Raw genomic sequence first — 16583 nt, forward strand, 5'->3', positions numbered from 1 at the left:
ACTGTTGGAGGCATTTTTAACAAGAAAAAACGAACGTGCTCATGCATTATTTCCTGCGTGACTCGACTCGCACATACATACATCAAGAAAACATCCATGCCCTGTTAATTGACAAACAAAAAAGTAACACAGCCTCTCCATAGTTACAGTACCTTTTTACTTTTACATCATCTACACCGCCTACTTTCACCGCCCAGTGATTGAGAAAATTCTTATATGGACTTTGGTCCATGATGACTCAATTTTTGGTGATATGCGTGGAAAAAGTAGATACAGATACTGTAATTGAACACTTGCATGAGTAGTTACGGGGTCAAGTTGTGGGATTTACAAGAGATTTTGAACAATTGGCATGCGGACTCATCCCATTTCTGGGAGTCTGCTCCGTTTCTGATGGTCCTTTTTTTACCATTTCTGTGGAAAAGGAACCAATTATTCCAACAAGGTCTCTTCTTTTTCTCTTACACCGCCTGGAGTCGTTCTCGTTCTTTTTTTTACAAGTCTATCGAAAAAAGGCGGAAGGCGGCTGACGTTACAACGCCCCCCCCCCTTGTTCAACACACCCCCCTTTCTAATCCTTCTTCCTGTAACTAGTCACTTACATACATAAACCTAGCCCATTTTTTTTTTAATACCCACAAGGTAGAAAAAGAGACAGATCCTGAATGATCATCAATCAATGATGGGAATGGGATTTTCTCAAATCTCTGCTCTCTCTCTCTCTCGCTGGGGTCATTTTCTGCCCCAAGCTTCCTCACCCCCCCTTGTTCCCCCAAGTTGGCGATCACTCATACCTGGGATCTACCCTGTTTCGCCTCACCTTGTTGCATCAGAGGTTGAAATTAAAAACAGAAAATGATAGTAGAGAAAAAAAAGAGACATGTATATTGTCAGAAAAAGTCTCCGTAGTTTCTCCTTCATCACCGCCGCCTTGCCTCCCCCCAGCCCTAACTTACACCCCCTGCAGACCGCCTCTTCTCATCAGCCGCGCGCCAGCCTTTCCCGCTGCGACGTTGGGGTTTTTTTTGCCCGCCCCTCCTCCCCTTCTAGCATGGGGGAAAGTGAGAAGCTGCAGTAGGGCCCGACGGCCGGGGAATGGAATTGTCCCTGTTGGTTGGGGATGAGCGGAAGTTCAACTCCTCTTTGTGTCTGTGTTGAACTGGTGCCGCTGACGTTGGACCGCAGTGCAGGAATGCCATGGCAGAGGACACTTGGCTTTGACTCAATAAACTGCCTTGACCTGCATGGTTCAGTTGAATCTAGTTAAGCCGTGTCTCGTGTCGAGATGGTTTTGGTTGTTCAAGGGAACCTAGCGTTGTGATGAATGGTTGCATCATGACAACTGTACTGCATTGGCTAAGCCATCACCATCTCATCATAGGCCTAGACAGCACAACACACCTCGAGGAAACATTGTTTAGTTAATCCATACTCTTCTAACCTAATCAACTCTCAGAACCAAGCCCTCCTACCCTACCCATGCCTCGCACTATCCTTCAATTTGGTGTTGATCACCAAGTCATCCTTGCCTCTCATATGCATAACAATCGTGAGGCCCTCAATGTCAATGTCTGGGCACTTGTGCGAGAAAGACGTGCCAACACCGGCATCAACCCCCTGGTCTCGCTGCTCAGTTGCCTGGTCGACCACACGAAAACTCGCCTCCGACTTGAGTTGGTCAACCTCGGTGCTGAGGTCCATGTATCGTGTTCGCCAAGCGCAAACGTGATTATATGGGATCACCGGCTTCGGACTTGGTCACTTTTCGTAGTTGCTTTCTCCATGACGAGATACCATTCGACTCCACTGCCTCCTGTTCAGGATCCTCAATACGCGAAGGTATCTGCCGTGGCCCTCTTTTCGAAGAAAGAGCGGTATGGGCTGCATGTCCACCCGCGTGTGTATCCGTGGCAAGAGTCTGTTCCTTTGTAGAAGAGACCATTTTCTGTTCCCACGATGCACACGCCTTACTGACCTTCTCCTGCTCCCCGAGGCTAAGTGGCAGGGGTTTGGCTTGCGATACCGGCTTCGTACTTGTTGTCGTCTTCGCAAGGGGGAATGACCGGCGTAGTCGTCCTACAGGCCGACTCTTGGCCTCAAACACTCGATCCTGGCTGATGGAATGAGCCTTCAATAGACGAGCAACCTTGGTTCGAACATCGTCAAGGAGCAAATGGGACCTAGGACTTAGGTCTCGCTCGAGGGCAGGGTCAGCTGCCAGTGTATGCTCCTCGACCGCTTCAGGAGCCTTGACGTCGGTGCTCAGAGAATGTCCAACTGTCTCCTCCCCTACTGATGTGACCTCGTCTCGACTGAGTTGATGATCTCCTGGAGAGCGATTAGGAATATCAAGACCATGATCTGTCATTCGGGATAGTGTATCCTTCCTGTCTGCCCTTCTTCGCTGAGACCTGTCAAGCGCCCTCGTCCCGGCGGCTAGGTGTTCCATGATATGCTGTGAGTGATGGAGATCCTCGGCATGGTGATACAGTTGGTCAATCCTCTTCTCCAAAGTGCTGTGAAGCGGAGAGTTTTTTGGCCGTTGAGGTTCCTGCTCTTCATCCATGTCAATCACCTCTAGTTCATCGGCCTTAGTGATTTGCCCCTTCAGACTTCGACGAGCTGCACACTCGATGCTGTGGCGAACTGGATGGTGGCCGGCATGTGTCGCTCGACACTCTGGGTCAGAGCACTTTTCTTCAGCGTCATTATCGCTCGATGAATCCAGCGTTGGCCGATCCGGGACACAGTCTGATAGCCTGTTTACTCGCTTTGCCTGGACAGTTCTCGGCGTGGTCGTTGGCTCAGGGGCGTGTGATTTCGCTTCCATGTCTGCCATGTAGAAGGGATTGTTCTTCACGGAGCTCGAGATCGCCGTCGGTGCGGCAATCGTCTTTTTTAGAGTCGGCTTGGGGGCATTTTGAGTTGTCCTGAACCTTCGACGAGACGTCCTTTCGACCCAATGGGGCGTTCTAGGAGTCTCTTGCCCCGACGTAAACCTGGAGGCCTCTCGAAGGCGTGTTGTACGGACTGTAACTTGAGTCGTATGAACATGACTCTGTTCTCCCTCGGCAGTAGCGTGTGTCGATTCCTTGGAACAGTGGTCTGTGGTATGCTGCTCCTGGTGCTGCTCCCGATGTTGCTCCAAGGAATGGCTATGCTCCCTCTCGCTACCCTCGTCGAGGGCGTTCCCCGTGCACTTCAGGCAAGAGTCATGGCCACAGTGCAGGCAGTATCGTTGCGAGGATAGGGGCGCGCCACAAGAGTGACAAACTCGGAAGGTCTTGGTCCTGATTTCTTCGGAAGGGTCTGCGGTGCCTGAGTCCTCTTCCGAAAGCCAACCTTCAGGCCGAGAGATTCCATACTGTTCAAAGATATCCATCGCATCTCGCCGTCTTTCTGTGGAGCTCACAGTAGCTGAGTCATATGTTGAAGGGATAGGAGATGTGAAGGTTTTGGTTAGAGCCGATGGCTCAGCTAGACATGGCTCTTCTGTAAGAGGGCGCCGGGAAGATCTGCGGGTTACAATACTCGACTTTTTGCGTTGGAGGCTGTTCCGACCGGCTCTCAGCTCAGCTGCAGAGACACTCGATCGTAAGCTTCCAAGATTTGGCTCCGAGATGCGATGTCCAATCTTGGGGTCACCCGGGGCATTCGGTGTCTCGGACATCCCCTTTGGCTTCATATCAAAGTGCGTCTTCTCCAGGGGTAGGCTCGGTGACTCCTCTCCGATTACGATATTCCTTGATGCTGGCTTTCCGAAGCCGCTGTCTACTCGGCGTCCCTACCCGAGCGTTGTGCTCTCACGCTCCCGCTGAGCGGCGGTCGAAGCTTCATCATCGGAGGCTTGCTGGGATACGATCTTTCTGAGCTGGCGGATGCGGTCGCCGACGATTCCAGGAGGGATCCATTCGGATTTCTGTGTATGCGTTGATAGTCGACTTCTCCAAGACAAAAGCCGGTTGGGGGTGGCAGCAGATGACGATGCCATCAGATCCAAGGAATGATAGACGACGACAGCCTAAAGACTATAGTAAGATGTAAGTAAATGCCACGCCAATGTCGCCTTGCGTGGCATCACGTAGGAGAAGTTTCGAGGTCATTGTTTTAGGAGGTTGAATCAAGGTCGGAGAGATGGAAGGCTCGTGCACTAGATGGGGAAGAAGCTCCGGCATCGCACCAACCAGGTCCCGTCATTGACACCCAAAATCATGTTAGAGAAGGAAGGTTTCACAGACAAAAGGAGACATAAAAGTGCATTGAGGAGGTAGCACAACCAGGACCGGTATCAATTGTCACGGCTCCGTGCTAGGAATGGGTAGAATATTGATGTACAAGGGCCTCCGTCACCACAAAACGCTGTACACACATTTATTTCACATGCGCAGCCAGGGTCTCGAGAACCTGTCATATAGTCAGCAATTGGGTCAATGGCAACATGTCACCATGGCAGACGCACCTCAAGCTCGATCTTGGCCTCGGCAATGTCCTGCTCGCTTCCGCTTCCGCTGGCAACCTTCTGGGCCTCGGCGATCTGAGCCCTGACGGCATCGGCGCTAAAGTCCTCAAGGGGGAAACCCTCGACGGCGTTGATGCTCAGGATAGAGTTGGGCTGGACGGTAGCGAATCCACCGGAAACTGTAACGCAATCCATCAGCGACTATCCCTTCAACCGTATATTCCCGGGAGCGTCGACGTACGGAAGAACTGCTTGGCACCACCGGACTCCTCAATAACCTCAACCAGGCCAGGCTTCAGCTGCTCAATGGAGGGAACGTGGTTGGCGAGGACACCCATCTCACCCGACTCGGCGGGGATGTTGACCTGAACGACATCCTGGGACTTGTAGATGGCCTGCGTGCGGCAATTAGCTCCATCCGTCAATTGGCGACGAGCCGTCGTCGGGACGGTCCAATTCCATCGCATCGTGTCCAATCTCGATCGGGGTATCGCGCGGCGGTCATACCTGGTGAGGGAGAGCAAGGCTCAGCTTGATCTGCGATGACGGTCAGTCGGGCCGGGTCGTAAAAACAGTAGCCGGGGATTGTAGTCGCTTGCCTTGTCGGGAACGGCCTCGGCGTAGGTCCTTCGCTGGAGGGGAACTCGGATAGCGGCAGGGCGAGCTCGGAGAGCTGCGCGGGCGAAGCGGAGGGAGTTCATGATGGGCTGAGCTGGTGGGTGAGGTTGTTTGCTTGGGTGAGCTCAAATGAGGCCTGGCACGAATCTTTGCCGGAGCAGCAATTCGCGATTCGGCTAACGGGAAAATCCGAAGGAGATAAGTCACGTGGGAACTCACATGATGCAGTTTATCTGATCAAGCGCCGACCCACCCCTGAGCCCCTTCAACTACCGACAACTGCTAATAACAACTGCCGATGCAGTTTCATGGGACATGAAGGAGTTGAATGATGATTGTTTTCTGTAAAGTTCCTTCGAGGTTCCGATTTCCTGGATCACAACAGCAGACGTTCCAGGAAAGCCTCGGTGAGGTCCGGACAGGTCTTGTAAGTGCCTGCCTGAAGGACTGACACTGGTACCAAAGGAAAGCTTTATGTGATTGCTGTTATTGAGTCATTGATATTTGCTCCAGTCAGAGCGCCTTGTTCTGCCGTTGGAGCGAGGCTGGCCAGGTATCTCAGGTTGTCATGAAGAAAACAGCCCCCTGATAAAAGCATCAGTTATGATGTCTTGGCCTCCACAATCAGTATTTCTTCAAAAATTTGCTCGTATATCTCGCCCCAGGTCAGGTCTTGTGCCGCTAACTCGCTTGGTTTGTGAAAACTCCACCCTTGTTATGTGTCTTTAACATCCCTCTATCCGAAAGCTCCCTCTCTTGCCAAGACCGAGCCCAAACGAGACGGCTTCGTAAAGACCGATGGCTCAAGTCGAAGGAACTCGGAAGATGCTGTGCCCATGCCTACAATGGTATCTTTTTAGAGCATTATTTCACTCTTCTTTGACCATTCATGGTGGATGAAATCTTGAGCTGCTGATATGGTCACCATTCACGTGTGGTACTGCGAAATTGTTCTGGCCTGGATAATGAAGGTGATGATGTTTCTTTCCAAACATACTTTTGAGGCTTTAAATATATATTAAGATGATTCTAGGAGGTGCAGAGGTATTTTTTGGCCGAACTACTATCCTGAATTGCGACTTCTCACTGCCTCTGCAAAGCCCATTAATCAACATCAGCATCGTCAACGTCAGCGTTGCAGATGATATGGAAAGTCATGCTTCGATTGAGATACCGCTGACCTGACCACCTTAACAAGCTTGACCTCTGACACTACGCTCGATGGGTTGATGCTCCCTGGTCATGACATGTGCTTGTTGAGTGACCATGACGCTACACCCCAGTAGCAGCTGGCCCTCTACTTCTTGGCTGTGGTCATTTCTGCCCTATATCGACATAGCACGAGTGCCATGGGGTGTTTGCCAACTGGTGTTGCTCGTTAGTCTTGAGTGCCTCGAGATTTGTGTGCGTTTATGCTGGACAGGGCAGGAGGGAAGATAGAGCTGGTCGACCGAGAGGCAGCTTTATGCCAATACAGTCAGCTCGATTAGTAGTCCTGTTTTATTGTATCTATCAATATTGCACTTCTCTCTCCTATCTTTCTCGATCTACGATATCTCTACGTTTCAACCCGTGGATGAGAAGCCTCAGGGGGGGTCCATGCTGCCCGCGTACGCTATTTGCGCGCTCCTTTTTCTATGTGTTCATTTTCGCGCTGACCGCAACATCATTTCAAAAGATCCAAGATGTTTAAGCAAGGTTGTGGGATCCAGTGGTGGCCAGTGTTGGTATGTGCCGCCCATGTTGGCGATGCCCTCGTCCTCCTTTTAAACCCGATCCTCGAAGCCCCTCCTCGTACGCCTCTGGCACGAGGACTGTGGAGTTCGGCCCCATTAATTTGGATTATATTGCACATTGCGAGACGGTGGTTGTTTGGGCACTGTCGTGCGATATTGGAGCTTGTCAAAGCTTGTGATGATAGGGGCACTGAGCACGGTATCTTGACTAGGATTCACCGTTGGCTTCGTCTACATATTCTTCTACTTTGTGTTCATAGAAACCGCCAAGAAATGACCAACATCTTTGATCCTTTGATCGTCCTGTTTCGGTGTTTCAGTGCCGCTTTCAGGGGCTCACTCCTGTTGTGTTCTTGGTCGATCACGTATGTACTTCATGCCCCTTCTTCTATACCCCGTTGAACCTCAGTTCGTTTTTAACTTGGAACGGGTGTGGATTTCCGGGGAGTATTCCGCTGGGATATGAGGAAGCTGTATTTCGACTCGTGTTCTTATTCAGGGGCTCAGGGGTTGCTTCGAGACAGGAACACTATGGTGTCAACATCGGCATTGGATATGAGGTTTATCTCTCAGATACTACAAGTTATTTTTGTTTTCCTCCTCTTATCTTTTCTTGGACGATGTTACTGTGTTACAGTGGGAAGGAGAATGCATTCGGCAGTGTGGTGGACGTGACCTTGATTGCATGGAGAGTAGATAAGATCCCCAAAATCCCCATTTCGTGGACTTAATGAGGGGCTTGAAACATTTTACTTGAGCTATGGCGTGAGCGAATAATGCTGTGCCTTCCTGGCATAGGGGGTTGACTGAAGTGGGCTGCCCCGAGCTCAAACAAGCCATGGGTGAGGTTAACTATGTAGCTCAACTGTTTATCCGAATTAATAGGTTCATCGGTCTCATTATACTAGGGTGCTCTAACTCCTAACGCCTAGCTCGAGTTTCTCGGGGGCATTAGATGAGGGAATTGCAGTTAATCTTGAACTTGAGGATAACTTCCCACTCTAGCGACTCGATGGCTCGGCTGTTACGGATGTCGACGAACAACATGATAGTAAATCTCTTATCAGAAACACCACTTCAAGGTCCATACGTACGATATCTTTTGCCGAGAACTCTACCGACAGGAATCTGTGCCGTCATCACTCCAGTCTGTCACTCAACACTCGTCCCCCCTGCCACATACCAAATAATACCTCGGATGTTCGACAGAATGCGCATGGCTACCCCACGGACACCCATGTCCAACCCTTACACCCCAACGAATCCGAAGCATAGTAAACGCCCCATCAACTTGTGTCGTATGACTTGGTGTCGATGTCATAGCCATGAAGAGTAGCTTACCCTGTACCCCGGCATCAGCCAGCCGGGAGCACCCTCCAGAAATCTCCAATAACCTAGGTTATAACAGCGAGATTCCGAATTCCCCTCATGAACATTCTTCCCAGCCGGTCCGGATCCTGACGTTTGAGCTCGGAGTCTCGGGGACTGCCAGCAATCCTCGTCTCGCAGTGGCAAGTCGGTACTGGTATCTCTGGGAATAAGTTGGATATACTGCGTACACGCAACGTCCAGCCAAGAGATGCCGATCATATGCGAGTTAAGGCGGAGCGCTTAGTATGACATCTTTTTCTCGGTGCCCGAGGAAACGAGGCGCAGATGACAGTTGCCCAAGTACCTAAACAAGCAATGATGTTTTCATCAGGCATGGATGACCTCCGTTGCTCGTGGACATTCGGACCTTCAAAGATCCGCAAAGATCCGGAATCGGGACCCGAGAGTTCCAGCATGGTTTGGCATCGCCACAGAAACAACCCTTGCCACATCAGCTCCAAGTGGCTCAATCCCTCCAATGTCGTCACCGTCCATCTGCCTCAGCCCCCGTGTGTAATGTACAGTAATGTAGCCTTCGGCTTACGAGTACGCTCACGGCATGCTCGCCCGCTCAAGGTTGGACTCACCGCTATGAGACAAGATGTAGTATCAATGTTTCCAGCCATGCCCCTGCCAAGTCCCTCTGAGCGATGAATTGCATCACAAGTTTCAGCCATGGCGGCAGGGAGATCAACAAAGCTCTCAAGACGGCGACATCGAGGCACGGTCCATGCGAATCTCGAATTGCGCCTCGATAGTCCTGTAATTGAGAAACTGGATGCCAACATGGCCAAAAGCTCCGCGTGCGGTCGGACCGTGGCTTGTCCCATTTTCCGTCAACAAACACAGCAATTGGCTTTTGGTCAAATTCAAACCCGTGCCCCCATTGCTTGCTTGCAAGCTACGTAAAGACGTATCGTGCCGCTAGCGGAGCACAAAAACAAAATTCTCAACGGAAGCTGGAGGCGGCTTGCTCCAACTAAATTCCCTCCAGTCTGGAAAAAGCCTGGCCCAGAGCAAATTTTCAGGGCGAGAATCCACAAACCGCTGCAAAGCAATGAGGCCAGGGGAACGCGACACGGGAGATAGAAATGACGGTTACACAGGAGACTTCCCGATGTTGGATATTTGCCCTTTTGAGACTGTAACCAGTTCTCGGACATTAGAATCTCTTGGCAAAGATCTGAAAGGACTCGTAACGTCCCTGATCGACAACAACATTGACACAGTTGACAAGTGTGTAACATTGGGGGCCCTCGCTTTGCTTCTTTCGCACCGGTCCCGTCATAGCATGTCTGCAGGTCACAGGACGCTTGTCCCCTTCTCCCTGCTTGCTTCTGTGGCTTTCAGCGACAAGGACCCAGCTCCGGAACTTGTTGGCGACTCATTTGCTGCTGGATCAAGGGAACCGGCTAGGAGGACGGGAACGACAACATGGAGGGCTCCATGTTACACAGCGACAACCACCATGCAGCAAAGAACCCACACCCCCATTGCAAAAAAACCGCGCGTTTTACTGCACACGACTCTTGTCCTGCCGGAGTCGGTAATGAGGAGGAAATGGTTCCATCTGTCGGTCCAGTCTTCATATCCGGCCGAGACCGGGGCCCACGTTGTAGACGCAGAGAGACGGAGCAGAAGCATGCGGGCTAAGAAGCATTCTGCTTCTGCGCGTGAGGTTATACTCGCTGCACCCAGCTTAAAGAAATGAGGACGTACCTGCATTCTTGTCGAAACCGTGCTGCTATTGCATCCTGGCAATTGAGTTTGCGGCTCCTAGTCGACCATTAATATCCAGGTTTCACTTTTAGGACTTGCTGGTAAGCTTTGGAGTATTACCTGCAGCGTCCGCATAAGCATAACAGCATGCCTATCGAGGTGGCTCTCCGTTGGTATGCTGGGCGGCCCGTGATTTGGGATTGGTTCATTGAAGCCGCGAATGATGCTGATTGTCGTATCCTCTGTAGCTCCAGTTTGATCTGTCACGAAAACAGAGCTGGACTTCAAATGCCTGTGAAAGCCGACTTCACCGCCGGAATCTCGCGACGTGCGAGTGTATCACCGAGAGTGGGTGTATTGCTGATGGATGATAGTGGACGGCCACTGATATAGCCTGTTATTCAACCAAGGCAGGTTTGAACAAGCTATTCGGGCTGCAGGAGGCGTCGTGGGCCAGAACGCGGAGAGGCTTTCGGATACCACCACACAAAGCGGCGCAAGCTCGAGAGCAAGCAAGCAAGCAACGAATTTCCATCTACGCGCTGATACCGCACCGCATCACCGCACCTGGAGATGGATGCGGGGTTTGGCTTCAACGCGGGGGTTAGCGCCCAGGCGGCGGACCAACGTGACGAGCAACACCAGCAGTTTCCAGCAATAGGGGGACAAAGCTGAGGCGTGAGAATTGATATCACATCAGACACGTCCATTCCTGAGAAAGCGGAGCCCGCCGTGGTTCACGTCCTGCTGCTCAAGGGGTGTCGCACTGCCTCCTGATGCCTCGACACGACACCACACGGGAAGAGACCGAGGTATTTGACGATCAGTATCGGCTCGGGATATTGGATCCTTCACAGCTGCCGTGATCGTCACGGAATCAACAGCGCAATCACGAGCATGATTCAGGCTAAACATCCTGACAGCTTGGTTGACAGAGGTGAATGCCAGCAGCTGCAGCGCCGAAATGCACCTGGCTTGTTGATATGTAACTTGCAGTTGGAGACCAGACTTATCAAGTTACTCCGCCTGTCAGTTTTCAGGATCCGGGGCAACAGTCTTGGGAAGCCATCCCACGGTGATATCGTCAGCCCAAGACTGAACCATGACCCCATCCATGCATGTTGCGGGCACGCGGAAGGGTCAAGCTACCAAGATGCGCCAATGCCAGTCACTGTCGTCATGGCGCGCGAGTTCTGTGGTCTGAGTTGCATGCATTTCTGCAAAGTGGGCCAGCCGTGGGAGCTCACGGGGTTTCGGAGTCTGGACGAGAAGAGGGGAAATGAAGCGAAATACCAATGGCAGCACCTGTGGCAGGTATCCAGAGGCGCGATTGATGCAAGCCAACAGCACCGCACCAGAAGGGTCGCCGCAAACGCTTGCTCGAGTGCGTCCCTGAGTGCGAGGCTATGCCAAGCTGGGTAATTCGGCCTCAAGGGTCAATCGTAGACGGAGACAGCAGCATGGCACGAGCGGAAAAGGCGCCAGTAGAGCAGAGCGACCACTTGTCAGGGCGGACAAGCGGCAGTGGAGACGCTGCTTTGGAATTGGCAGACGGACTGTTTTCGTTATTTTCGAGGCGATATTCTGGAGCAACCCCCACGACTCGGTCGCAGCCGAGAGTAGAGCGCACAAGAACAAAGATGAGGCGCACGACGAATGAGCTGAGCTGAGCTGAGCTGACAAAGAGCAATGATGAAGGAGAACTTGTGCGTCCAAGCTCTGTTGCCATTGTGCATTGTGGCACTAGAAACCAAGACGAGGCTTTGCGAGTTCTGTGCATTTGATGACCGGGTACTTGCTGGTGACAACCTGCAACAACAAAAGATCAGCAAGTACCCTGGGCGCAGCCATCCCTTCTCGCATCATGAAAGCCCCTGGCGCGGGGTGTTAAACGTGAAACAGGCATAATGGCTGTCGAGCCATGTCCATCACTCGCGTCGTGTCGTGTCGTGGCTGGGGTGACGGGAAAGTGACTGATTGTCAGTCACTGGCCGCGAGGATCAACAAGTACGACTCAGCGAGTCGCACGTACCGGTTCGAAGTCAGTCGTCAGCAGTAGCCAAGTCGCAGAGCGAGCGTTCATCTAAGATTACACCGCCTCGTAAGGAGTGACTGTTGCTCCCTAGCACGCCTCAGCGCGCTTCCAACTGGCCAGAAGCCTTTAGAACAGGGATAGGTGGGGCGGCCAAGTGCGGGTTGTGAATCAACGGCGGCGATTTCTTGTGGCGGCTTGCTTCTGGAAAGATGATGACGGAGATCATGAATCCAGGTTGCTGATGACCAAGGCTTGGGTGGAGGGCAGTGCGCTTTAGCTCGGGGTGAGATATTCGCACGGCCAATCCGGTTACGAGTCGTGGGTCGTTTTGGTGGAACAGACAGTGCGAGGATCGTGTTCGGCGCCCGCACGTGGACTTTGTTTGGCCATCTCTGACAGGCGCCACTGGTCAATTGGGAAGACCCTGACTGGTTGATCCTTCCAGAACCTGGTACTGTGTGAGCACCCTGAATGTTTCACTGGGTGAAGGTCTCCTTATGTAGCCGAAATTTGGCCTCGGAATGTCCAGAGGTAAGACGCACCGTAAATTTGGAGTCGGGAGGGATCCAATAGGTCTTCTTCTTTTTTTCCATCTGGCGAAAAAGCGGAAACGAAGACTCGGAGCAATTATAGCGGGACGAGACAAGCTTGACAGACAGGGAAAGGTAGCAGGGCAAGGGCAGCGAACCATTGTAAGCCCGTGGCCCCCCATGGATCGATCTAGGCGTTGAAGCCCGCCCCAGGAGAAAAAGGGCGCAAAAAACAATCCCCTAAAGGTTCAAGCGCTGGCCTGGTCACCAAGTCTTTCCACTGAGCTTCAGTGGGCTTGTCCCACCCACACCAAGTGAAAGCCCTGCCCTGAACCCTCACCTGGCGCCCGCCTTGTGGGATGTTACCAGCCGAGAGAAACCTTTGGCCAAGCCCGTGCCAGCAAAATTTCATTGACACGGACAGCGACAAGGCACATGTCCCTATTTTTTCCCTTTTGTCCCCTCCGTCCCATCTTCAGCTCCAGTTTTTACCCGCTCCTTGCACGGCACCCATTTACCGTCGTCCTCTAATTTAGGGGACACCCCCCGTACCTTTCCCAGTCGTGCCTGCCATCGGCTACTGTTTTTTTTTCTCTCGTTCTTTCCCGCCGCTTTCCAAGCGTTCCCGAGGGGCTTATTAAATCGACGACACCACCACCACCTCAATTCCCCAACTGCCGAGTGATATATCCCTCTTTCTTCTCCCGCACTTTTTTGTTTATTCTCCTGCACCTCTTCAACACACACTACGCTCGGGCAATCGTCCCTACCCGGTCCTTGTCCGTCTTTGTCTTAGACTTTGTTTTGCACTCGTGCCTTCAAGGGACGTCATCTGCACCTGCAGCTCCCACGCCCACCTACGCGCAATAACAAGCACACCCACAGCGAACCCACCACCAGCAAAGCAGCATTAGCATAGGCGCCACTCTTTGAGACGGGGATCCTGCGATTCGAGAAAGCCGCGCTTCTTCTCCTCCTTCCAGCTCTCAAAAGCCCGGGCCGGCCCTGCATCTTGCGTCTTGCCATCGACCCATCTGGCCTATACTGAGGCGGTTCTACCTCCCCAGGAACATACCATCAACCATTACCGAGTCTCATACCAGTTGACCATGTCCGTCATTCTGTTATAGCACCTCTGTCCTCTGGGACACACGTAATACTGCACCACTGGACGTTGTTGTTCGCTCTCGCGATAGTTCATCAGCAGCGTCTTGCAGCTTCAGCTCCGTCTGACACCTCACAAACGCCGCACATCTCGCCTAGCTACCTTTCGACTCAACACCTCCCGCTTCGAACTGCCTTTCCGGTTCCTTGCCGACAAGCTCGATCTCTGAATCTGCGGGATTGACAGCTCATAGCTTTGAAGCCTTGATCCCTGCTCTCAGATCAGATATTATCCCGAAGCCCCTTCCCAATCCCAACATGGCCACAAACAACCCAGACACGCCTTGGGTGGCTCACGGCTCAGAAGACTTCGAAGAAGCCGACGAACCCCCCGAGCTAAACTTGAAAAAGCAACCACTTGCTTCAAGCGATTTTCAGCGAACCGCCATTCGACCCTCGAACGAGAAGTCGTCTCTGTTGACCAAGGCCATCATGGGAAACTCGGATGACGACCTCTACCAAACCCAAACTCACGACCTTCAGCGACCCGCCCTGACCAGCAACCAACGGCGGCGTTCCCTTGCCAGTACCATCAGCTTCGCTTCGACCGCTGACCTGACGAGCGACACTGGTTTCACGAGCCCTTCGCGGCCCAGCACCCCGAGCCCTCCTCTCCCCGAGATGACCATGCTCCGCCTCAGCGACGAACGGGTTGCAGACCCGAAACAGGTCTCCCTGCTTGGTGCTGCTGTCAGATTGCAAGCCAGGGCTGAGGAGGCACCTCGCAAGAGAAGCATCCAGTTCGCCTGTGGAGGAAAGCCTGCTGCTCAAGACCAGACACCCCGAGCTCAGCCCATGGTCAAGACACCTTCTGCCCAGGAAGCTCCCCGACGACCCTGTATCAAGTTTGCTTGCCCGGCTCGACCTGCGTCAACTCAGAACACTCCCCCAAGAAACATTGGCATGCATCCCAGCCAAGCTGATCGCACACCCAAAGCCGAGTCTCCATCCACTCCTAGACGGAGCTCGACGTTGACATTTGCTGTCCCGGCTGCACCTCAACCGACCACTCCTCGCAGACACTCCATGTCACGGCCCAAGTTCCTCCGTGCTAACTCGTCTGATCTGACTACGGATGGGTCCCAGTTCCACGAGTTTGCCAGGGGCACAACTCGCGAAGACGACTGGATTCGTCGCGAGAGCGATGCCACGGGGGCTAGGCTTACCATCAACGACACCCTCACTAAGGAGAACCATATCCGTCGCCTCGCCACTGAGGCTGAAGAGGAGGCCTTGGAGGAAGAGGAGGAACTGGAAAACGACGACGAGGATGCAGCCTTTGACAACGATGAAGACGATGAGGACGACAACGAGGATGAGCTCGACGTCGACATTGAGGATGACGAGGATGAAGAAGATGAGGATGAGGACTCTGATGGTTATCACACCGACGAGGAGACCGGCTTCGCTGATTCTGAAGAGGAGGACGATGACGATGACATGGCTCTCTGGACTCCCAGTGCCAAGACAGTTGTTCACATCAGTTCCGCTACCCCTCTGGTCCGCCGCCCATCCCTCCACGAGCGAAAGTCTGACTCGTCCATCACGACCCTGAGCAGCCAGCACCGGACCATGCGCCGGGAGAAGCCAAGACGCGTTAAGCAGCGCGATGAGGCTCCTGATCTTCCTGACAGCACTGACTTCGTGTGCGGTACCCTGGATGAGGACAGACCTCTTGAAGAAGCGTATCTCTCGTGCCTAGCAGCTCGCAGGACCGAGAAGCTCCGCCTCATTCCTCAGGACATTGACCCTAGCTTCCCTGCCTCCGAGTCTGAAGACGAGGGTGATGGGGAAATTTTCAACCCTGTTCATCATTCAAGCGATGAGGAAGACTTTCTCCATGGGAAGATGGAGGACTTGCATCATGAGCGCGATCGCCGCCGACGCAAGAGTGAGCATGCTTCACCCAAAAGGCTCCGCTCCCCTCCCCCTAAGCGCCATCTCTCTCCTCCACCCAAGACCAGAGGACGTTCGCCCAAGCCCTTGTTTGACCGACACTCGCCCCGCAAGGCAAAGTCGCCAGCTCCCGCCCGAAAGCCCATAATCACACCCCTTGGATCCCCTCGTTGTGGCCAGGTCAAGTTCAACCTCGCCGGCCGCCCTGGTCTCACCCAGACTAAGTCTCTTCCGCGTGCTGGTGCCATGTGCCTGCAGCGCAAGCAAGCCCGACAAAAGATCATGCACGACAGCGACGTCCACGTTCGCGGTGCCATCGACATTGTCAAGGGCTTGGAGGGCAAACGACAGCGACGCAAGGAGAAGTTCCATCAAAAGTACTGCAACCGTGCACGACGAGGCCAGATCCCTGAGCGGAAACCTGTCCCCGGCCGCGGTACGGAACGCATGCGAGAACTCGGTCTCTTGATGGCCGGCAAGAAAGACCAGGGCAACTATGTCATCTCTGTCTAAGCACACTTGTCGTGTTGCATGAAGACCAACTATGCATTGCCTAGATGCAAGATTGACATGACCAAAGACGGTCATGCACGATATACCTACGATTTAACTTGACGACGTTTTCTTTTTTCCCTTTCTCGGCCAGGTCCTCGGGACTGGGCCACTTGTATCTACTGGGACTTATGGATGCCCGATACAAAGGTTTCCTGTATATATCTTTTACATCTTTTTTTATCATTGTTCAGAGCGGCCGGACAACGCTCGCTACCGGCGGAGAGGAACCTTCTGTTTAAACTATTTGGATACCCGATACAGCACATTGGGAAAATGGGTCACCTGCTCGGCGTTGGATGAGAGGCTATGATGATGTGCATCTACAGGATATCAATAACGACTCTGTTTGACTGTGATGAAACTTGACATGTCTGATTTGTAAGAAATGCATCCTGATTCTTCGACCCAATTCTCCTGCATGCACCTTTACTGGTGTGAGGTGTAGAGTTGAAATTTCGGTGGGATGGCCGACTATCGGAAGTGGCAAGATGCGGATGTTT

At 52.7% G+C, this 16583-nt stretch overlaps 2 protein-coding genes across 2 annotated transcripts; one reads left to right on the top strand and one right to left on the bottom strand.

Moving 5' to 3' along the window:
• Positions 1–4250: 4250 nt before the first annotated feature.
• On the bottom strand, positions 4251–5193 carry NECHADRAFT_60460 (uncharacterized protein). Its single transcript, XM_003052318.1, has 5 exons — positions 5059–5193; positions 4967–4996; positions 4701–4854; positions 4460–4638; positions 4251–4404 (listed from the first exon to the last, which is right to left on the bottom strand). Exons 1-5 carry the CDS (start codon positions 5158–5160, stop codon positions 4372–4374), a joined length of 498 nt encoding a protein of 165 aa, XP_003052364.1. The 5' UTR covers positions 5161–5193; the 3' UTR covers positions 4251–4371.
• An 8697-nt stretch (positions 5194–13890) lies between these two features.
• Positions 13891–16438, top strand: NECHADRAFT_68711 (uncharacterized protein; the record flags this gene model as incomplete). The annotated part of the gene is made up of 1 exon (XM_003051858.1): positions 13891–16438. The coding sequence occupies one exon, from the start codon at positions 13891–13893 to the stop codon at positions 16039–16041; it is 2151 nt and encodes a 716-aa protein (XP_003051904.1). The 3' UTR covers positions 16042–16438.
• Positions 16439–16583: the final 145 nt, after the last annotated feature.

Source organism: Fusarium vanettenii, assembly GCF_000151355.1.
Source record: "Fusarium vanettenii 77-13-4 chromosome 4 genomic scaffold NECHAsca_3_chr4_2_0, whole genome shotgun sequence".
Lineage (NCBI taxonomy): Eukaryota > Fungi > Ascomycota > Sordariomycetes > Hypocreales > Nectriaceae > Fusarium > Fusarium vanettenii.

What these genes read in the sequence shown, in the direction of transcription:
- NECHADRAFT_60460 (XM_003052318.1), bottom strand. Translation starts at nt 5,160, where the DNA reads ATGAACTCCCTCCGCTTCGCCCGCGCAGCTCTCCGAGCTCGCCCTGCC. An exon ending in CCGAGGCCGTTCCCGACAAG is followed by an intron (nt 4,997 to 5,058) that starts GCAAGCGACTAC and finishes CCGTCATCGCAG; the next exon opens with ATCAAGCTGAGCCTTGCTCT. An exon ending in TGGTGCCAAGCAGTTCTTCC is followed by an intron (nt 4,639 to 4,700) that starts GTACGTCGACGC and finishes ATTGCGTTACAG; the next exon opens with TTTCCGGTGGATTCGCTACC.